At 44.6% G+C, this 23,719-nt stretch overlaps 1 protein-coding gene across 1 annotated transcript; it reads left to right on the top strand.

Moving 5' to 3' along the window:
• Window positions 1-11,390: 11,390 nt before the first annotated feature.
• On the top strand, window positions 11,391-23,443 carry LOC132712147 (fibroblast growth factor 23-like). The gene is made up of 3 exons (XM_087874312.1): window positions 11,391-11,468; window positions 17,647-17,750; window positions 20,741-23,443. Exons 1-3 carry the CDS (start codon window positions 11,423-11,425, stop codon window positions 21,083-21,085), a joined length of 495 nt encoding a protein of 164 aa, XP_087730438.1. The 5' UTR covers window positions 11,391-11,422; the 3' UTR covers window positions 21,086-23,443.
• Window positions 23,444-23,719: the final 276 nt, after the last annotated feature.

Genomic DNA, 23,719 nt, shown 5'->3' with positions numbered 1-23,719 from the left:
AAGGCAAGCTGACCCGAGTTTTCTGCGGACCCCAGCCAGCCACTGCTGCTGGAAAGTGGCTGGCCAGGAAGCCCCCCAAAAGGCTTCTTTGCCAGCTGCTTTCTCCTCAAGCCACCAAAAAGTACTGGCGGAAAAAGCTGCTTCCGTCGCCACCGTTTCACCCATGCGCATCCCATTGGACTTACAGGGCAACGGGATGCGCGTGTGCGAATAAAATGGCGGCAACGAACATGGCAGCTGGGGCAAGCGAGCGGTGACCGGGGGACCTGTTTGGGGGCGTGGCCAGCCAGCCATTATTACCAGTTCTGTGAGTGAGGACAGATTTTTTACTACCAGTTCTCCTGAACCGGTGCAAACCGGGAGCAACCCACCACTGATAGTAGGGCAAAATGTTTTGAACCCAGATAGCAATAGAGTTATATACTGCTTCACAGTGCTTTGCAGCCCTCTCTAAGCGGTTTATAGAGTCAGCATCTTGCCCTCAACAATTTGGGTCCTCATTTTACCCACTTCAGAAGGATGGAAGGCTGAGTCAACCTTGAGTCTGGTGAGATTTGAATGGCCAAATTGCAGTCAGCAGAAGTAGCTTGCAGTACTGCACTCTAACCACTGTGCCACCGAAGCTCAAATAGTATGCTTCAAATAGTAACTTACTGAATGCATCCAAAACCCATAACCTTTACTCTCATGGAATTAAAATTTTGCAAAACTTATGAAACATCTGATGACATAAAATTATTATAAAGCACCTTCTGACATAACGTACAATGCACAAAACATTTCCTATAATCATCTCCTGAGTGTACCGTACACTTTAACATGGGCTACTTTCAAGCCAGATGCCTTGATTAAGACATCTCTGGATATCTTCCTGAATTTTTAAGAAGTTTTCAAATAGATTAGAAGCTCTGCTTTTCTGGAAGACATTGAAGAATCTTATAAGGAAATGTCTCTGAGATTGCCTAGTATCAAAGAGCTCAAAATTAAAATGTCTATTCCATTATCTTTACATTTGCAAGATGGGCCTCTCCTTTTATGAGTTCAAAATCCCCCATTGTTCTGTTATAATAAAATAGTCTTTAGAGAGAAACGTCACCCTAAGAAAATCTCTAATTTAGATTGTATTCATTTTCATTGTGGATAAGATTGACTGAAGATGCTTTCATTGAAAGTATCGTTAGGAACCTTGGTGGCTTCTCTCTTGCCAAAGGTATCTTGGCTTTTCTCCTTGGATTTCCAAAGTGGGACCTTCCTGGTTCTGGAGGTCTAGGGGAGACACCCCTCCCCATGGAGATTTGCCTTGTTCCCCATGGCTTTTGCCGGAATATGGGTTCCATGTCTTTCTTCATTCTCTTGTTTTGGGTCTTCCTGTATTGTGCTACAGTTTATCTAGTGTTGCAGTTTTATTATTCTATCTTATCTGGACACTTGCCCAAGCTCCTGCCCACCTAGCGGTTCGAAATCATGCGTATGTGAGTAGATAAACAGTTACCACTTTGGTGTATTTCGGTAGACATTTCTTCAGACAATCAACTAAGAAACTATCAGCTAAGAAATAGATGTGAGCACTGTCCACTCGAGTTGGAAATGACTGGACAAGGGAAGCCTTTATCTTTACCTTCATCTGGACCTTGTTGTATATCAGATTTTTGTAAAATAAATTACATACACAATAATATTGCTTCTAAAATCCAATTTAAAAAAAGGAAGTGCTACATCTCTTTCTTACAATTAGGAAGATTGTTTTCCCTTTTGATTGATGGTGGCTGAGTAGTGAAAATGCTTGTCTCCAATTTGGAAAGTTAAGAGTTCGATCCTAGATAGCGGCAGATATTTCTCTCCTAGGGTGCAAAGAAAAGATATCTGTTGTGACCTCCAGGCTGGCGCTAGGAAGGGCATCCAGCCAGTAAATACTCAAATTATCCAGTCGCTCCAAGTCTTCCCTGAATTAAGGGATTTACAGAGTCATTAAAAAGAGTGTTTTCCTTTTTGACTGAGTCTGTGGGCAAATGTATTGCCACGATTGGCCACAATTTGGGGAGACTGGGAAGGCATCAGATAATAATACTCTGATATTTGAAGCTGCCATTGGAGGTCGCTATTTCTGGCTTAAGCTATGTATGATGTCAACTTGCAAAGCTTTCAAGTTGCCATGAGCAGGAGGGAGGGAGAATTGATGGAGCTGATTGATTTCCCTAACTGAAGTGCATTCCATACATTCTTCCTGACCGCAATCAGGAGGAGGGTGTTGGATTTCACAGCCAGCCAAAGTGGTTAATTGGAGAATGTGATTTATTACATGGCCAGAGAGGAGGGGAGAGACAGGGTCATAGGGGAACGTAAATCTACATGGGATTAGTTCTAATTGCATCCGAATATTGCCGAAATGGTGCTCCTAATAAATGACTTTATTTCTTTTGAAGTTCGGCTCATGGCTCATGAATTAATTAGGGCATCTTTCGGAAACCTCCCATATGAAGAACTTTCCTAATATTTAACCCATTTGCTTCCAGCTGCTGTGGTAATCAAAAATGTAACTTTAGGCTGTATAAAGTTCATTGGAGCGAAGACTGGACTCTACCTTTGTATGCACAGCAACGGAGAGCTTTTCGCAACAGTGAGTCCTAATATTCATTTTGGATTATTTGACTCCTATCCTAGTGCAGCCAAACCATTAAAAACTTGTGCTATGAGAGTTCAAGTAGGTTTCTTGGTCTAACACAGGGGTGTCAAACTGAAGGCCCGGGGACGGATCCAGCCTGCAGGGTGCTTAGATCTGGTTTGTGGGGCCGTCCTGGAAATAGTAAAGGACCAGTCCGCAGTGCCTCTGCCAGGGAAAACAGAGCTTGGGAGAGCCGCACACCGGTCCTTCCGAGCTCCGTTTTCGCTGGCAGGGGGTTGCAGGAGGCCATCGCGGCCAAAAACAGAGCTTGGGTGCCCGTTTTCTCTGGCAGAGTGCTCAGGCCTCTGCAGGCGCCCCAGACATAAGTGACATCGAGGTGGCCATGCCCACCATGGCCATGCCCACTCTGCCACTCCCGAGGTCAAACACAACCCTGATGCGGCCCTCAATGAAATTGAGTTTGACACCCCTCGTCTAGCAGATGGAAGAAGACAATAATATTATGCTCGAGTCCTTTCAATTTGTGACTGGGGCATGATTGATCCTTTGTCTGGAGATACGGTGACATAACATGATGTGAATTGGTGCTCACACCTTCCTCCTAGGGAATCTACAACACGTTGTAATTCTTCTACGGAGAACTTGGACGTCAGGACCATAGGTTAAGTTGCAGTTTAGAAGGTTTATTGTTCGTGGTTATTGATACACAAGAGCTTAGTCCACTACCGGTCAATACTAAATTGGCCCCAGAAAAGAGTCAATGGAATTCAAGAGGGGTTGGCATTAAATCCCTTTGTGGAAATGTAATGACTCTTAAGTGGATGATGTGCTAAATTTTAACTCTCCCCAACCCTCTGCCTGCTCTACTACATTGGAGGACATGTAGTTCTCTCCATTTTGAGCCTGATCCGCTAGGCCACTGAGTGTGGGATTCGTTGTCTAATTTTGAAATCATTAAAAGCCAAAACGATAAAAGAAAACAATGATAATTTTAGTTTACTACTTTGCAGAGCAGGTGTACCACATACACACAGGTATAGCAGACACATCTTAAATCATCAATATACTTTTTTTATATTCCTTATCGCCATCGTAGTTTACCTGCCACCATTTCCTCATTAGCTAAGAACTCAATCTTTTAATGACTCTTAAGTGGATGATGCGCTAAATTCTAACCCTCCCCAACCCTCTGCCTGCTTTTCTACATTGGAGAGACATGTAGTTCTCTCCATTTTGAGCCTGATCCACTGGGCCATTGACAGTGTGGGATTCGTTGTCTAATTTTGAAATGATTATAAGCCAAAATGTTTAAAAGGAAACAACGGTAATTTTAGTTTACTACTTTGTAGAGCGGGACTACCATGTACATGCAGGTACCAGCGAACACACCTTAAATCAGGAGTGTCAAACTCGAGGCATGGGGGCAGGATCCAGCCCGGAGGGTGCTTAGATCTGGCCCGTGGGGCTGCCCAGGAAATAGCAAAGGACTGGCCTGCGGTGCCTCTGCCAGTGAAAACGGAGCTCGCAAGGGCTGCGTGTGGCCCTCCCAAGCTCCATTTTCACTGGCAGAGGGTTGCAGGACGCCGTCGCAGCCGAAAACAGAGCTTGGAAGCCCATTGTTGCTGGCAGAGCACTTGGGCCACCACAGGCACCCCTGACACGAGTGATGTTGAGCTGGCCACACCCACCCCGACCCTCGAGATCAAACCCTGATGCAGCCTTCAATGAAATCGAGTTTGACACTGCTGCCTTAAATCATCAATATTTTATTTATTGATTTTGTCAAGCATATATAAGGTAACAGATAAAAGTATAAACATGATTATGAATACATGAAATGGATGCGAATAAAAAGGGACATTAGGACATATACTTTCTTTATATTCCCTATCGCTGTCACAGTTCACCTTCCACCATTTCCTCAATGGCTAAGTACGCAATCTATCCAAGGCCCCTGAAATGAATACCTTCTTCCCTGCCCCTTATTTACAATTTATCCCTAATAACTATGAATTTCTGGGGGTTGCCACTAAGTCAATCACCATGCTAGCAAATTCTACTTAAAACCAGTTTTGGTCCTAACACGGGCCTCTCATCCCTTTGTTCCTGCGTGCAACATTTATGTGATTAGATAAGTAAACTGGGTATTCTTTATGTCCTTGAGGCTCAAGTGGCTAAGACGCTGAGCTTGTCGATCAGAAAGGTCGGCAGTTCGGCAGTTCAAATCCCTAGTACAGGTCTCCTGCATGAGCAGGGTGTTACACTAGATGACCTCCAAAGTCCCTTTCAACTCTGTTACTGTTAATCTTCTGTAAATATATACACACACACACACACACACACACACACACACACACACACACACACACACATATATATATATATGTATATGTATATGTATATGTATATGTATATATATGTAGGTAGGTAGGTAGGTAGGTAGGTCGGTAGGTAGGTCGGTCGGTCGGTCTTTGGTTATTCGGGTTTTCTCCCGCGTAAAATTGGAAGTGTCTTGGCGACGTTTCGACGAAGTCTCATTCGCCATCTTCAGGCTGGTGTTTTCGGCTTCAGGCTGGTGTTTTCGAGCAGGGTGTTACACTAGATGACCTCCAAAGTCCCTTTCAACTCTGTTACTGTTAATCTTCTGTAAATATATATATATATATATATATATATATATATATATATATATATATATATATATATATATACACATATACACATATATACATATATACATATATATATATATATATATATATATATGTATGTATGTAGGTAGGTAGGTAGGTAGGTAGGTAGGTAGGTAGGTAGGTAGGTAGGTAGGTAGGTCGGTCGGTCTTTGGTTATTCGGGTTTTCTCCCGCGTAAAATTGGAAGTGTCTTGGCGACGTTTCGACGAAGTCTCATTCGCCATCTTCAGGCTGGTGTTTTCGGCTTCGTGCTTCTAGGAGCAATGTGTGATCGCAGCTGTTTCTTCCTTTTAACTGCCAGTGGGGGTGTGAAAAAGAAGTTAAAAGGAAGAAACAGCTGCGATCACACATTGCTCCTAGAAGCACGAAGCCAAAAACACCAGCCTGAAGTTGACAAATGAGACTTCGTCGAAACGTCGCCAAAGCACTTCCAATTTTACGCGGGAGAAAACCTGAATAACCAAAGACCTACATACAAACACCTGCGAAAACCTCAGAAAACAAGTCACCAACTCTCCAGGATTGTAGACATCTGTCAGCTTCCCTCAAACTGGAAGGCTGTTTAAATACTTGTTCAGTATGCCAAATATGACTGTTGCATCCTTTGAAAACCAAACTCTTTTGAGATGTAAGAAGGGTGAAATCAAATATCTTAAACAAGGAGAAAGAACAAGGATTTGCGAAATATGCGGCTGATTTTCATCTCTGCCTTGACTTTGGGTTTGTCTTTTGGTTGCCTTTACTTTGTGTTTGTGTCTCCTTTAGGCTTCCTTCAACAACAACGATTGCGTTTTTAAATTACATGTGCTCGAAAACTTCTCAATCAGTTTCGAGTCCGAAAAGCACAATTTCCTTGTCAGCCTAGGAAAGGTTAAGGGACCAATGGCTACCGATTGGAGCAAATTGCCATCTTTTTCTCAGTTTTTAATTAGAAATAATGAAGTCCCCATGGACAAATTCTAGACACCACGCTGAGCTGAAGAACCTGAGACGAGAACCGGACTTCTCTCCTGAACCGTCAAAGAAAGCTAAATTCCTTTTTTCTTTTCATATGAATTGTTCAGAATAATGGGGTCACAGCTGTGTACAGGTAGTCCTTGAGTTACAACAGTTCACCAGCGCCCCTGATCAAAATTCAGATGCTTGGCCACTGACACGTCTTTATGACGGTTGCCATATCCCAGGGTCTTGCAATCACCTTTTGCGACCTTCTGACAAGCAAAGTCAAGGGGGAAGCCAGGTTCACTTAATGACCTGTGTTACTAACTTAACAGCTGCAGTGATTCACTTAACAACTCTGGCAGAAAAGGAGTTAAAATGGGGCAAAGCTGGTTTAACAAATGTTTCCCTTAGCAATATAAATTTTTGGCTCAACTGTGGTCGTAACTCAAGGACTACATTTATGCATCTTCCCAGTTCTAGCCCTGGTCCTTTCCAGTCTGAATGACGAACCTGGAATGTGGATTATGAGGCGAGTTTTATATCTTTTGCTCTATTTACATTTCAGTGTTTAAGCTTCACCCCTATAATGCTGTACAGTATATAGAGTTCTTGTCATGCCACAGTCCACCCACAGCTGACTGGCAGAGATGGTGCAGTGGCCCACATGTTATCGGTTGAATCTTTGACTTGCTTTGACTCTAAGTCAAAAATGAATGCCCAGAACCTTTAAAGAAGCAAAATCTTTGGATCAGCAGTGGTAGAAAGAGAAAAAACACCATCTATTGAAGGGATGGGAAATTAATTTTCTCAAGGGGCCACATGAGAAACTGAGACTGTTGTGGAGGAGCAAAACCAAAACAGCGCCTGACAGGTCCTAATTCCTCACAATATCCCAAAACGAGTAGACGTTGTCCGATTCAGTTAGGATGATCTTATTAGATCTCAGCAGGACTCCTTCATGACTAACCTTAGCTGGATTCAGGATGCTGACCCATCCCATCAACCTGTTGGCCAAAGATAGGTTTTCTGCAGGAAACGCCAAATCTTGGCATGGGTTATCTACAACCAGATGGAGAGGAATGGGCAGGCAATGCTCCCTTCCTAGAGAATGGACTTGAGATGCTCCATAAAGCAACTTTGTGGGCTGTTAAAAGCATTAGTGGGCAGCCATCCTTCCAGGCTGGGGTTCAAATCCACCTCAAGCAAAGCCAATGGAGGAAGCCAGATTTACCTAACAACCTCACGAATCACTTTACAGTGACTTAAAATCCAGTGTGACTCACTTAACAACCGACTCGCTTAGCAAGGGAAGTTCTAATTCCAATCTCAGCCGCCGAGCCCTAAAGGGAACCTGTTTTCAGGATGGGACAGAGCGATGGGAATTCTTTATCCGAGGGTGTCTTCCCAAAGGTTAAACTGTGGTTAGTGGAATCGTGTGATGATAGCACCATGTCAGGCAGCAAATTGAAAAATGAACTGCTCAAATCTCATGGGCCAGGCAAAAATTATTCTTTTAAAAAACAGCTTTGAGGGGGGGGGGGAAATGACTGTAACACCTCTGCCCTCAAATCCATTCAGATTAGAGGACTCAGTGCTGAACATGGAACACTGTAATGTCTTATTTAAGGTCCCAACTGAGATGTATGTACCCTAAAAAAAATGTGGGCGCTTTGATGGGAGTTGTTCAGAAGAACATCATGGAAAAAGTATCAAACAATGGGAATGTTTCTATTTATTTATTTGGATTATTTACCTATTGAAGATGTATTTATGACATTTATTATTCTATGCCCCCCTCCCCCGGCCCAATTCTGTCTCTTGATGAAGGCAAAATAAATGTTTTATGTCTTTCAAGGAAGAAAAGTGTCTTTATTGAACGTTCCTGGTTTAATTCAGTGCAGTGACTCCCGAGTTTCAAGCAGGATCGTTCTCATGTCTTGAGAAATGATTCTCTGCTATGCCACAAATTCCCAAATCCACCCAGGATCTTTTCCACTCTTATCAGGGGGGGCAGCGCTGTGCACCTCAACATTCAGCACAATGCAGTGGTGAAATCCAAATTTTTTACTACTGTGGGCGTGGCTTGGTGGGCGTGGCAGGGGAAAGATGCTGCAAAATCCCCATTCCCTCTTCACACCTGTCAGAACCTGCTGGATTTCACTCCTGGAACAATGGGACTTTTTCAGACTTGTCAACTATGCCTCCAGCTGCTGAAGCAGAAACAAAACCAGAACCAGGAGATCCCTCTGGTTCATAGGACATCTTCTTAACTGGAAACAGGAAATGTCCACGTAGCCAGAGCATGAAGTCCAGGCGCAATGAGTCGAAAAAACATTTTCTTCTTCTAAATACGAATGTTTTGTCTGATGTCCCAGTGGGACATTTCTATTTTAACTGTAACAAATATCTGCTATCCAGTCCTGATAGGATATGGGTGCACAAAACCATGGGAGGTTTGTCTCCATTATGGCCTGTAGAAAAGACAGCTGATCTTGCTTGGCATCGTCCCTAAAAGCCCTCAAAGATATGTTCAGATCGACTTGAAATACAACGTTAAAGGCCAATCTCTTTTAAAGGGTAAATTCCAACAGAATTCTAGTTGTTCGGGATCCTATTGGAGATGGGAAGAAAACAATTATTACAATTACCTATATTGTTGTTAGAATCGATGGGGGAAAATGTTATTTTTGTTTATATCTACATGTGTTCTCCATTTAATTAATGCCCTCCCATCCAATTCTGACTTCTGGCCTTCGCCATCTCTTATTAGTGTAACTAGAAGTTTGGTGTAATTTTTTTTTTTAAAAGATTGGTGGCTCAGGTATATTCAATGATCTTCAAAGTAACACTATTAGAAAAAAAATAAGAAAACAAAATCTAAAGGCTCAGTAAATATGAACATGGCAAGTGTTTTACAGACTTTAAAAGGAAAGACATAGCATTTGACAATTGAACAAATGAAAACATAAACTTTTACGACATGGACTTGAGATCCCGCCTAAACAGTTCAAACACAAAGAAAAGCTGCTGGGCTGAAAATTATGTATCTTAAACCCACATGGAAAACAATCACAGGTACAGTATATGTGGCACCTTGTTCAATAGTAGTAACTGTGAGAGGGATCTTGGAGTCCTAGTGGACAACCATTTAGATATGAGCCAGCAATGTGCAGCAACTGCCAAAAAAGCCAACACAGTTCAAGGCTGCATCAACAGAGGGATAGAATCAAGAGCTCGTGAAGTGTTAATACCACTTTATAATGCCTTGGAAAGGCCACACTTGGAATATTGCATTCAGTTTTGGTCGTCACAATATAAAAAGACGCTGAGACTCTAGAAAGAGTGCAGGGAAGAGCAACGAAGATGATTAGAGGACTCGAGGCTAAAACATATGAAGAACGGTTGCAGGAACTGGGTATGTCTAGTTTAATGAAAAGAAGGACTAGGGGAGACATGGTAGCAGTGTTCCAATATCTCAGGGGCTGCTACAAAGAAGAGGGAGTCAAGCTATTCTCCAAAGCACCTGAGGGCAGGACAAGAAGCAACAGATGTAAACTAACCAAGGAGAGAAGCAACTTAGAACTAAGGAGGAATTTCCTGACAGTTAGAACAATGAATCAGTGGAACAATTTGCCTCCAGAAGTTGTGAATGCTCCAACACTGGAAGTTTTTAAGAAGATGTTGGATAACCATTTGTCTGAAGTGGAGTAGGCTTTCCTGCCTAAGCAGGAGGTTGGAGTAGAAGACCTCCAAGGTCCCTTCCGACTCTGCTATTCTATTCTATTCTATTCTATTCTATTCTATTCTATTCTATTCTATTCTATTCTATTCTATTCTATTCTATTCTATTCTAATCCAAAATCTCCATATCTGAGATTAGAGTCAACAGCACATGCTAAGAAAGGAATACTTGGAGGTACGGTATATGTTTTCTATCTAGGAAAAGCTAGATTTTGAATGTCAAAGTTTGAGGCTCCTTCTGGCACATCTCACGACCCTTTCTCGAAGTAAGTGAGGCCATCGACTATTTTAATGCCACCCAGAAAAGGAGGTGAAGAAAAAGAGTTTGACCTAACTGCATTTTCAACAAATATTGACTTGGTGAAGCGTTGCCTCTTCTTCGTCTTTGGCAAGTGGGGGGTAGGACATCTAAACCATAATAAGCCATAAACCAAAATGAAATTCAATGTAGAGAAAGGTAAAAAAGTCTTACGCTTCGGCAAGAAAAACCAACGAATCGATTTCTATGTTGTAATTTTAGCTGTAATAAATACCTGCTGTTCAGTCCTGATAGGATATGAGTGCACAAAACCATGGGAGGCGGTGGTGGGATTCAAATAATTTAGCAACCGGTTCTTTGACCTAATGACCGGCTGGGTGGGCGTGGCCACAGTGGGCGGGGCCAGGGGGTGTGACAGGCAGCACTTGGCCTCCTGCACCCCCCTGGGAGCAAAAACAGGCTGTGGGACGAATGTGTCACACACACACCCGCGCCCCGTTTTGGGCCTAGTAGGCCTCCCTGAAGCCTCCTGAGAAATGAAAAGGGGCCTAGTAGGCCTCCCGGAAGCCTCCTGGGAGTGAAAACGGGCCTAGTAGGCCTCCCTGAAGCCTCCTGGGAAACGAAAATGGGCCTATTAGGCCTCCCTGAAGCCTCCTGGGAAATGAAAACAGGTATAGTAGGCCTCCCTGAAGCCTCCTGAGAGTGAAAACGGGCCTAGTAGGCCTCCCTGAAGCCTCCTAGGAAACAAAAATGGACCTAGTAGGCCTCCCTAAAGTCTCTTGGGAAATGAAGAGGGGCCTAGTAGGCCTCCTGGAAGCCTCCTGGGAGTGAAAACAAGCCAAGTAGGCCTCCCTGAAGCCTCCTGGGAGCGAAAACAGGCCTAGTAGGCCTCCCTGAAGCCTCCTGGGAAACGGAAAGGGGCCTAGTAGGCCTCCCTGAAGCCTCCTGGGAAACGGAAAGGGGCCTAGTAGGCCTCCCTGAAGCCTCCTGGGAGTGAAAACGGGCCTAGTAGGCCTCCCTGAAGGTTTCTGGAAAGCAAAAACAGGCCTGCAGAGCCGTCCTGAAGCCTCCTGGGAGCAAAAACGGGCCTAGTAGGCCTCCCGGAAGCCTCCTGGGAGTGAAAACGGGCCTAGTAGGCCTCCCTGAAGCCTCCTGGGAAACGAAAATGGGCCTATTAGGCCTCCCTGAAGCCTCCTGGGAAATGAAAACAGGTATAGTAGGCCTCCCTGAAGCCTCCTGAGAGTGAAAACGGGCCTAGTAGGCCTCCCTGAAGCCTCCTGGGAAACAAAAATGGGCCTAGTAGGCCTCCCTAAAGTCTCTTGGGAAATGAAGAGGGGCCTAGTAGGCCTCCTGGAAGCCTCCTGGGAGTGAAAACAAGCCAAGTAGGCCTCCCTGAAGCCTCCTGGGAGCGAAAACAGGCCTAGTAGGCCTCCCTGAAGCCTCCTGGGAAACGGAAAGGGGCCTAGTAGGCCTCCCTGAAGCCTCCTGGGAAACGGAAAGGGGCCTAGTAGGCCTCCCTGAAGCCTCCTGGGAGTGAAAACGGGCCTAGTAGGCCTCCCTGAAGGTTTCTGGGAAGCAAAAACAGGCCTGCAGAGCCGTCCTGAAGCCTCCTGGGAGCAAAAACGGGCCTAGTAGGCCTCCCGGAAGCCTCCTGGGAGTGAAAACGGGCCTAGTAGGCCTCCCTGAAGCCTCCTGGGAAACGGAAAGGGGCCTAGTAGGCCTCCCTGAAGCCTCCTGGGAAACGGAAAGGGGCCTAGTAGGCCTCCCTGAAGCCTCCTGGGAGTGAAAACGGGCCTAGTAGGCCTCCCTGAAGGTTTCTGGAAAGCAAAAACAGGCCTGCAGAGCCGTCCTGAAGCCTCCTGGGAGCAAAAACGGGCCTAGTAGGCCTCCCGGAAGCCTCCTGGGAGTGAAAACGGGCCTAGTAGGCCTCCCTGAAGCCTCCTGGGAAACAAAAATGGGCCTAGTAGGCCTCCCTAAAGTCTCTTGGGAAATGAAGAGGGGCCTAGTAGGCCTCCTGGAAGCGTCCTGGGAGTGAAAACAAGCCAAGTAGGCCTCCCTGAAGCCTCCTGGGAGCGAAAACAGGCCTAGTAGGCCTCCCTGAAGCCTCCTGGGAAACGGAAAGGGGCCTAGTAGGCCTCCCTGAAGCCTCCTGGGAGCAAAAACGGGCCTAGTAGGCCTCCCTGAAGCCTCCTGGGAGTGAAGGTTTCTGGGAAGCAAAAACAGGCCTGCAGAGCCGTCCTGAAGCCTCCTGGGAAGTGAAAACGGGCCTAGTAGGCCTCCCTGAAGGTTCCTGGAAAGCAAAAACAGGCCTGCAGAGCCGTCCTGAAGCCTCCTGGGAGCGGAAACTTGCCTAGTAGGCCTCCCTGAAGCCTCCTGGGAAGTGGCAACTTGCCTAGTAGGCCTCCCTGAAGCCTCCTGGGAAACGAAAACGGGCCTAATACGCCTCCCTGCAGCCTCCTGGGAAACAAAAATGGGCCTACTAGGCCTCCCTACTATATGTCAGCCAAAAGTAGACATATAGACTGGGTGAAACCAGGCTTAATAACAGTAAATCTTAGAGTGATCTTGGAGTCTTAGTGGACAACCAATTCAATATGAGCCAACAGTGTGCAGCGGCAGCCAGAAAGGCCAATGCAATCCTAAATTGTATTAACAGAGGGATACAATCAAGATCAAGTGAGGTACTAATACCACTCTATAAAGCCTTAGTAAGACCACATCTAGAGTACTGCATCCAGTTTTGGTCACCATGTTATAAAAAAGATGTTGAGACTCTAGAAAAAGTGCAGAGAAGAGCAATCAGGGTGATTAGGGGGCTGGAGACTAAAACATATGAAGAACACTTGCAAGATCTGGGCATGGCTAGTCTAGTGTACAGAAGGACCAGGGAAGACATGATAGCAGTCTTCCAATATTTGAGGGGCTGCCACAGAGAGGAGGGGTCAACCTATTTTCCAAGGTGCCCGAAGGCTATACAAGGAATAATGGATGGAAACTAATCAAAGAGGTATTCAACCTGAATGGTGTAGGTGGGGTCTCCTGCTTGGGCGGGGGTGAGGTGGGATTGGTTGGACTAGATGGCCTACAAAGTCCCTTTGAACTCAGTTAATCTGTTAATTCTGTTAAACATAAAGACTCGTGCGTTTGATCTCCACATTACAGAGAAACATGTTATCTCCAAGAATACTGGACTAGGTCTCAGAATAGAATGATCAGGGTTCAAGTCTAATGCCGGCAAGAATCAGCATGCATCAGAATTCATTCACATGAGAGCAATAGGTTTGCTGCCAACACAAGGTGACAACCAAGAGGCAGGAGGAGTACCTGGCTTCATTGTTCTGCATTACCACAGTGAGCCACGGTGGCACAGTGGTTAGAGTGAAGTACTGCAGGGGTACTTCTGCTGACAGCTGGCTGCCTGCAATTTGACAGTTCAAATCCCACCAGGCTCAAAGTTGACTCAGCCTTCCCTCCTTCCGAGGTGGATAAAATGAGGATCAAGATTGTTGAGGGGCAAGATGCTGACTCTGTAAACCGCTTAGAGCGGGCTGTAAAGCACTGTAAAACGGTATATATGTATGACAATGCAGTTGCTTCTTTTGTAGGCAACCAAAAGTATGCCTGACATGACCTAATATCTCACAATATCCCAAAACGAGTAGAAGTTGTCCGATTCAGCTAAGATCATCTCCATGAGTTTCTTCCTTGGAATCACAGCAGGACCACCTCATGACTAACCTTAGCGGGATTCAGGCTGCTGACCCATCCCATCAACCTGTTGGCCAAAGGTAGGCCAAACAGTAGAGACCTTTGTGCAGGAAATGCCAAATCTTGGTATCTTGTCATGGGCTATCTACGACCAGATGGAGGGGAACGGGCACATAAGGCTCCCTTCTGGGAGAACAGAATTGAGATCAGATGGAGGAGAACAGGCACATAAGGCTCCCTTCCTGGAGAATGGAGTTGAGAAGCTCCATAAAGCAACTTGTGGGCTGTTAAACCATTAGCGGGCAGCCATCGTTCCAGGCTGGAGTTCAAATCCACATCAAGCAAACCCAATGGGAGAAGCCAAATTTCCTTTACATCACTTTACAGCGATTTACTTAACAATTATGGCAAAAATATATTCAGTGTGACTGACTTAATGACTGCCTCGCTCTGCAATGGAAGTTCTAAACCAATGAGAATCAAGTATGGTCAAAAGTTCAGGATCTGTCATCAGGAAGCAGCAGGTGAAGCTAAGCAGAATCACATCAGATACCTATACAATTAGCATAGGGGCCCCACAAGGCTGTGTGCCTGCATCTCAAATGATCCATCTGTTAAACTACTGAAGTTCGCAGATGACACAACAGTGATCAGTCTCATTTGAGACAATGATGAATCCACATACAGACGGGTGACTGAACAACTAGCCTTGTGGTGCGACCAGAACAGTCTAGAACTGGACATACTCAAAACTGTAGAAATGGTGGTGGACTTTAGGAGAAACCCTTCCATACTACCACCGCTTACAATACTAGACAACACAGTATCAACAGTAGAGAACTTCAAATTTCTCGGTTCTACTATGTCTCACGACCTAAAATGGACACCCAACACCAAAAACGTCATCAAAAAAGCATAAAAGCAGTTTGGAGAACCGGTAGCGGAAATTTTGAGTAGTTCGGAGAACCGGCAAATACCGCCTCTGGCTGGCCCCAAAGTGGGGTGGGAATGGAGATTTTGCAATATCCTTCTCCCAGGAGTGGGGAGAGAATGGGGATTTTGCAGTATCCTTCCCCTGCCACGCCCACCAAGCCACACCCACCGCGCTACACCATGCCCACCATGCCACGCTCACAGAACTGGTTGTATAAAAAATTGGATTTCACCACTGCCTCTACCCAAAAGTCAGTTGAAGTTAGGTATGGAGAAAGACATGTTTGGAGAATGGGAGGACTCGGTGTTGAACACATAACACTGTAACTTTTTCTTGTAGGTCCCATTTGGGATCTATGCACACAACAAAATGTATGTACACAACCAAAATGTGGGTGCTTTGGTGGGAGGTGTTCAAAAGAACATCTTGAAAAAGTATCAGACCATGAGAAAGCAATATATGCATTTTTCTATTGTCATATTTATTTATTTGAACGCATTATATATGTTTTACAAGCGAGAACAATTAATCAGTAGAATGGCCCTGCCTATTGGGTGCTCCATCACTGGAGGTTTAAAAAAATATACACTGGACAACCAACTATCTGGGATGGAATAAGACTCCTGCCCTGAGCATGGGGCTGGACCCAAGGACCTCTAAGTCTCCTTCCAGCCCTATTTGTCTACGTTTTACTTGTAATTTTAATTGTGACAAATATCTGCTGTTCAGTCCTGACAAGGTATGCACACACTCGGCAAGGGAAGTATGTCTCCATTACGACTTGTTGAAGAGACAGCTGATCTTGTTTGGCATCCTCCATCAAAGCCCTCTAAGATGGATCAGATCGATTTAAAATTCATGTTCAAGGAAAATCCATTTTAAACGGTAAAATGTAAAGCGAATTCTGTTTGTTCAGAATCGGAAATAAACCCCAGATCTCCATATGTATCTGAAATGAGAATCACAGCGTATGCAAAGCAAGGATATTTGGAGGTATATATTTTCTATCTAGAATGTCAAAGTTTGAGGTTCCTTCTGGCACATCTCGGGACCCTTCCTCCAAACCAAGAGGCCCCTGACACCGGAAAAGAGGTGGAGAAAAAGAGCTTGATTGATCTAATTGCACTTTCTACAGATGTCCAGTTGGTGAAATGTTACGTCTTGTTGGTCTTTGACATGTCGGTGATACCACATCTCAACCATAATAGCCGTAAACTAATATCCAAGTGTTCGTAGGCAACATAAAGTCTTGTGCGTTCGGTCTCCGTATTACAGAGAAACATGTTCTCTTACTTCCACGAATGTCTGTAAAGATTCTCAGTCATCCAAGTCACGGTTGTCCCAAAGGTGCTTTTTCAGGAGGCAAGCAAAACAAGGAAGTCCAGTTGCCTCCTGAAAAAGCACCTTTGGGACGACCTCCATAAATAATGGACTAGGTCCCATCACAAAATTATCACGGTACAAATCTAATGTCCATAAGCATCAGGATGCATCAATGATTCGCATCAGAACAAATAGTTTTACTGGCCAAACACAAGGTGACCAAGAAGTTCACAATTGTTTTAATTCTCAGTAGCAACTGCAGAGCATTGGTGGAAGAACCATCACTGGTCCCTTCATGATTTGATGGTTTTGGAAATGGGTGTTTCTTCCTTTCTCCCACCCACCCCTTCAACCCATCCTTCCCCCCAGCCCTCCTGCATAAAGCCAGGGCCGAAGGACCAGGGCGCCCAGTATTGGCGACTGGTCAGCAAAGGAGAAGAACCAAGATCGCTTTACGGGTCCTACATCATCCAAGCCAAGTGAGCACCATGCGCCCCATCCTGGCTCCAGTGTTTCTCTGCACCCTTAGGCTTCTGCTGCCTCTGGCCATCTGCAGCTGGGGACCCGCGGTCGCCTCCCCCGTCTGGAGCAGCTCCGACAATCTGGTGCACCTCTACACTTCTGGCAACAAGAAGGGTTACTACCTGCAGATCAATCCCAATGGACGCGTGAGGGGCACACCATCCCAAACCGTGTACAGTAAGTTCCCGGCAGAGCTGCAGAGTTGGCTGCTGCAGAGGGATGGAAGAGAGGTAGGGGCATGTCCAGGATCACCCCCGGAGGCTCCAGAGTGCTAGGAATTCAATAACAGAGTTGGAAGGGACCTTGGAGGTCTTTTAGTCCAGCGGTCACCAACTGGTGGTCCGCGAGAAAATTTTGGTGGTCCGCAGAAAAATTATTTGCATTTTTTTATATTGCACTATATTTATATTGCAGGGTCCTGAAAATATGGCCCCTGGGCCGGATACATGCAATGAACATTTGTGTTGCTGCAGAGAGTCTTCCCCCTTCAGGGTCTTTTTGTGCGGGTTGGAGGGTGGGGCAGAAATTCCGACTTGGGGTCTGCTTCAGCCTCCTGGTGCGGGGCTTTAGGTAAAGGCTGGAGGGAAGTGCCGCTGGTGACAAGGAGATGGAGGGCCTTGTTCCAGTGGGACTGCATCATGGCCTGGAACTGGCTGACCATCTCAGCCCGCTGAGCCTCCAGGCGCCGATACCTGGCCGTGTACTCCCGCAGCTCTTCCCTCTGCTTGGAAAGCCTATGCTCATCGTCCTCAGTGAGCTGCTTCTGCTGAGCCTCCTTCTCAGTCAGATCCAATTTGAACTGAGCCAGCTGTGGCTGCTTAGCTCCCTGTTTCCTGTTGGGGTCCTTTTCTCCTTGGATATGTATAAAGAGCTCTCCTAATATTTAACCCATTCACTTCCAGGTACTTTGGTAATCAGCGGTATAAGTCCAGGCCTTGTAAGGATCGTTGGTGTGATGAGCAAACTCAGCCTATGTATGCGCAATAATGGAAAGCTCTACGGATCGGTGAGTCCTAATATTCATTTTGGAGTATTTGACTCCTTTCCTAGTGCAGCCAAGCCATTAAGAACTTGTTGTTAGGAGAGTTTTTTTTTTTTTTTTTTTTTTTAAATTTGATTTATATGCCGCCCTTCTCCGGAGACTCAGGGCGGCTTACAGTGCGTTAAGCAATAGCCTTCATCCTTTTGTATATTTATACAAAGTCAGCTTATTGCCCCCACAAACTGGGTCCTCATTTAACCTACCTTAGAAAGGATGGAAGGCTGAGTCAACCTTGAGCCTTGGAGAGATTCGAACCAGCAGTAAATTGCAGGCAGCTGTGTTAATAACAGGGTGCTTTAAACCACTGTAGTACCAAGGCCTCCTACTACTACGTTCAAGTACGTTTCTTAGTCTACCGTGTTTCCCTGAAAATAAGATCCTGTCTTATATTTTTTTGAACCCCAGGCCTTATTTTCGGGAAAGTCTTATTATTTTGGGGCACGTGGAGCAAGACGGGGCTCCTCTTGCCGTCTTACCTGATTTTCAGCTCTGTCTCCCTAACCCTAACCAGAGGAAATGGCGGGAACCAGCTGCGCGTACATTTAAATATTTTCGGGGAGGGTTTATTTTCAGGGAGGCCTTATTTTAGTGCATGCGCTGAAAAGCCCGATTGGGCTTATTATCAGGGGATGTCTTATTTTTGGGGAAACAGGATAGCAGGTGGAAGAAGACAATTACCGTATTTTTCAGAATATAAGACGCACCTTAATTTTTGGGGAGGAAAATAAGAAAAAGGCTGATTGGTGAGTGGATCAGCCTCCCAGAATACCCCCAATCAGCTGTTCCTAGAGGTGAATTTTAGCAAGAGGTTTGTTGGTTGTGAGCTCTGTGCCTTGCTTTTTTTTCTGCCTCTGAAAGCCTCCGAAACAGAGCTTCAGAAAAAAACGCTTTTTTTCTGAAGCTTCTTTCAGAGGTTTTTTTTCCTAAGATCTGTTTGGAGGCTTTTTTTTTTGAAGCTTCTTTCAGAGGTTTTTTTTCTAAGAACTGTTTGGAGGCTTTTTTTCTGAAGCTTCTTTCAGAGGCTTTTATTCTGAAGGACTATCTGTACTCTGTTCAATCTTCTTTCTTTGGTATTGGTATATAGATTAACCTCTTCCGACCTGTTGGTTATTGTGTCATTCTCCAGATTTGTTAGCATAGTTTGGTTAGAACCTTTACTGATTCTTCTTTTCTTGCTTGCCATATTATTTTAGATAAAAGCCTTTCAGAGGCTTTTTTTCTGAAGCTTCTTTCAGAGGCTTCTTTCAGCCTCTGAAATCTCCATTTACGAGGCTGGGCAGGGCTACATTCGGAGTATAAGATGCCGATAATCCAGATTTTCACCTTCTTTTTTGGGGGGGAAAAGGTGTGTCTTATACTCTAAAAAATACAGTATATCATGCAACGTCATTGTATCTCCAGAGAAAGGATCAAACATGCCCCAGTCACAAATCGAAAGGACTATCATGCTCAAGTCCTTTCAATTTGTGACTGGGGCATGTTTGATCCTTTCTCTGGAGATACAGTGACGTGACATGATGTGAATTGGTGCTCACACCTTCCTCCTAGAAGATCTACAGTATGTTGTAATTATTCTATGGAGAACTTGGATGTCAGGGTCATAGGTTAAGTTGCAGTTTAGAAAATTTATTTTCATGGTATACACAAGAGCTTAGTCCACTACCGGTCAATACTAAGTTGGCCCCAGAAAAGGGTCAATGGAATTCAAGAGGGGTTGGCATTAAATCCCTTTGTGGAAATGTAATGACTCTTAAGTGGATGATGTGCTAAATTCGAACTCTCCCCAACCCTCTGCCTGCTTTTCTACATTGGAGGACATGTTCTCTCCATTTTGAGCCTGATCCGCTAGGCCACTGAGTGTGGGATTCGTTGTCTATTTTTGAAATCATTAAAAGCCAAAACGATAAAAGAAAACAATGATAATTTTAGTTTACTACTTTGCAGAGCAGGTGTACCACATACACACAGGTTTAGCAGACACATCTTAAATCATCAATATACTTTTTTTATATTCCTTATCGCCATTGTAGTTTACCTGCCACCATTTCCTCATTAGCTAAGAACGCAATCTATCCGAGGCCCCTAAAATGGAGTGAAATCCAGCAGATTCTGACAGGTTCTGGAGAACTGGTAGTAGAAATTTTGAGCAGTTCGGAGAACCGGTAGCGGAAATTTTGAGTAGTTCAGAGAACTGGCAAATATCACCTCTGGCTGGCCCCAGAGAGGGGTGAGAATGGGGATTTTGCAGTATCCTTCCCCTGCCATGCCCACCATGCCACACCATGCCCACCAAGCCACACCCACAGAACCAGTAGTAAAAAAATTTGGATTTCACCACTGCCCTAAAATGAATACATTCTTCCCTGCCCCTTATTTACAATTTATCTCTAATAACTATGAGTTTCTGGAGTTGTCTCTAAGTCAATCACGATGCCAGTAAAGCTAAAACCAGCTTTGGTCCTAAGACGGACCTCTCATTCTTTTGTTCCTACATGCAACTTCAGGCTTGAGCAACATTTATGAGATTAGATAAATCCAACGTGTATTCTTTATGTCCTTTTACAATTTCTATTAAAAAAAATACACCTTTCTCCTTTCCCACAACAGTGGTAGTGGGGGAGGACCGAACATGATACATGAATATGAATGAAGGAGACTTTGAAGACAATCCTGTGTTTGAGGCCTACCTAAACAAACCAAAACTAGTCACCGACTCTCCAGGATTGTAGACATCTGTCAGCTTCCCTCAAATCGGAAGGCTGTTTAAATACTCGTTCAATATTCCAAACATGGCTGTTGCATCCTTTGTAAACCAAGCTCTTTTGAGATGTAAGATGTGTGAAATGAGATATCCTAAATAAGGAGAAAGAACAAGGATTTGCAAAATATGCGGCTGATTTTCACCTCTGCCTTGTCCTTACTTTGTCTTTACTTTGTGTTTGTGTCTCCTTTAGACTTCCTTGACTAGCGACGATTGTGTTTTTAAACACATACTGGCAGAAACGGACTACGACGTTTATGAGTCCATCAGGTACAAGTTCCTTGTCAGCCTAGGAAGGGTTAAGGGAGTATTGGGTCCCAATCGGAACCTACCACGTTTTTCTCAGTTTTTAACTAGAAGGAATGAAATCCCCTTAAGCCAGTTCAACACGCCACCACCTCAGCCTCAGCCTCAGCCAGCAGTCCCCACGGACAATGGGGAGGACCCATGTGGGGGCATCTTGGATGGAAGGATACCGGAAGAACAACCATTGGTGAATGGCATCCATCCCTGCTTCCTCGAGGAGGATTACAGATAAACAAAATAATGGGTATATAAATCATTAAAAAAAAAAAAAAGGCTTTATGCATCTTGGAAGGAAAAATAGGCAGATTCCAAGTATGCATTTGGGATAGTGCATACATTTGGCAAAATATGGGTGGAGTCATTGGGGAATTCAAGCTATTGTAGATGAACTTTTAAAACGCTATGGTTGTATTGGGATATATCCTTTAGCAAAATCAATTATAAACAAATGTTTGATTTGTAAAAAGGTGAATGAACAAGCTGTCAGGAAACAACAGATGGGTGGGAGACCACCAGCTTTAAGACCATTTCAATGTATTCCAGTGGATTTACAGTATTACCAAAAGTGGGGAGAGTAAAATATTTATTGGTCATAGTGGACCACCTCACAGGGTGGGTTGAAGCTTTTCCCTGCAGTAATGCTACAGCAACAGTGGTGTCAAGAGTTTTATTAGACCCAACCTAGAAAGATTATCATCCTATGAACTGTTGTTTGGAGTAGTTTTCACTACAGGAAGTATATGCATTGATTCCCTGGAAACCAGAGACAAAGTATTGAAACAATATGTGCATAAACTGTCCAGATATTTTGAAGTTCTTAGGAAACAAGAACTATTAGCCCAAACACCACCTTTGAAGTTTCCAGTCCACAAATTCAACCACGATGATTGGGTGTTGATCCAGAGCTGGAAGGAAGTTAAACCCCAAGTGAAAGGGCCCGTGCCAGCCCCAAAGGAGTGGAAGGTGGAATCTCACCAAGGAGATCCATTGAAGTTGATGATCCAAAGAATCCAATGGACTGGTGGGCAGTAACCAGTGGGAATAGCGTTCTTCATCATCTGGACTATTTTTGTATTTTTCTGTCTTAGAACTGAGTGGTTGCCTATGCTGTTTCCCTAACTGAAGAGGACTACAACTGATCAGATTCCATTGCGCGCTCTCCCAGATCTGTTGGTTTTGTAACTGTGCTTTTAAGAGCTTGGAAGGATGATCCTGGATCCACTGGACGAGACTGAAGCCTGCAGACCAGAGTGATCCGGTCACATACCAGGTAACAAAAACTGACAAGCCATTGGTGCTGAAGTTCAAGAAGAATACACCCTGCTGAGTCCTACCAGCAACGGACTCTCAACGCACGGTGGTGATCGTCAGCCTTGCTGAACCACCCCGGAAACTGGTTCCCTATGCACGGCCGAAGCTCGGAACGGAGGACGACAACACTCCATGACTGTAATTTGTAATGTAAAAACCCATTAACTGTGATAGAAACTAGTAAGAAAATTCTTAAAGATACTAATGTTTGAGGAAGATTGGGTGTGGGGACTCTGGGCAGTTGCCATCCTAGCCCTACTATTGGTATTGTGTTATATCTGTAAGGACTGGTTCTGTGGGAAGCCTAGGACTGAGGTTGATACTGCTCTTTCCCAAGTTACACATACCGCTAGCCCTCTTCCTGACATAGAGAGTTTGTAAACTAAAGGTGTTGTGCTATTAAAACCCAGTGTGTGTAAAAAAAAAAGAAGTGATTATGTCCTTTTTATGGTTTTGGATGTTTTTCTCAGAGGTTCTATTAAGTGATAATATCTTGGATAATAGTTCCCACTGTTGTGAGAATGCCCGAGAAATCCCCCTTGTCCATGAGGAAGGATCCATAACTATTGACAACCCCAAGGGACTGACCAGCATCAGGTCACTAAGTAGAGATACTTTAGGTCAAGTCCGCTCCAGCCAACGACGTATCATCAGTAGGTGGGGTTGTTACTTTAGACCTGAGCCAACTCCCATACCTAATGTCAAACAATTGACAATCCCGGTAAAGGGGGGAATAGAAAGAGAGAACGGACCCCTGCAACAATTGAAAAAAGGAAATCACATGTCGAGGATACTGGAATTAGGTCAAAGCCTCGTTAATCAGTCTGATTCTACCTTGGGTCAAAAATGCTGGTTGCGTTTATCTGCCAGTCCTTCATCTTATCATGCTGTCCCAGTTGAGCAAGATCTCTGGGAAAGGACAAAAGCTACCCTAGTCCTTAAAAAGCATATTAGATACAAAGCAACAACCTCAAAGTTGCAAGGAGATTTTTATGATGCATTCAAAAGACTGGGAATAAGCCACCTTCCAATAGCTGGCCCTATAGCCACTGGTGTAGAAATCATAGGAACACCCTCAATGTGCGTAAAGAGACATCAAATATCTGGTATTCCTGTAGGGTCCCTGACAGAAGAACAATGTCCGTCAGAAATATACCTTGGCCCTAGAATGGACCTTATGGATGTAAAACTAACCAGAAGTATTTCTCCTTCTGCCCACCACTTGTTTCAACAAAAAGTCACTTTCTCAATACCACCAGATATGACCATTAAAAAGGAAGATGGGGAGGATGGAATATATCTTTTGAAAAATGTCCGAGGCCATTTCGGCCAGCACGATTTCCATTCTGGTTCACCTTAAGGTCCAAATCAGGTTTATGTGCTCTCTTTCCCCCTGGAAATATAACCTCCCGTTATCTTCTTGAAGGCCCAACTCTCAGAGATAAGCAAAAGGACCCTTCCCCAGAAGTCCCATTACAGCCGCTTACTGGAATGTTTGTGGCAGGGACTTTGGGGGTCTGGATTAATGAAAAGAACCACCGAACTCATGCCTTTT

Source organism: Pantherophis guttatus, chromosome 7 (genome assembly GCF_059756535.1).
Source record: "Pantherophis guttatus breed Tessera chromosome 7, ASM5975653v1, whole genome shotgun sequence".
NCBI classification, from domain to species: Eukaryota; Metazoa; Chordata; class Lepidosauria; order Squamata; family Colubridae; genus Pantherophis; species Pantherophis guttatus.
Note: the sequence above shows the minus strand (reverse complement) of the source record. Positions and strands in the feature narration are given on the sequence as shown.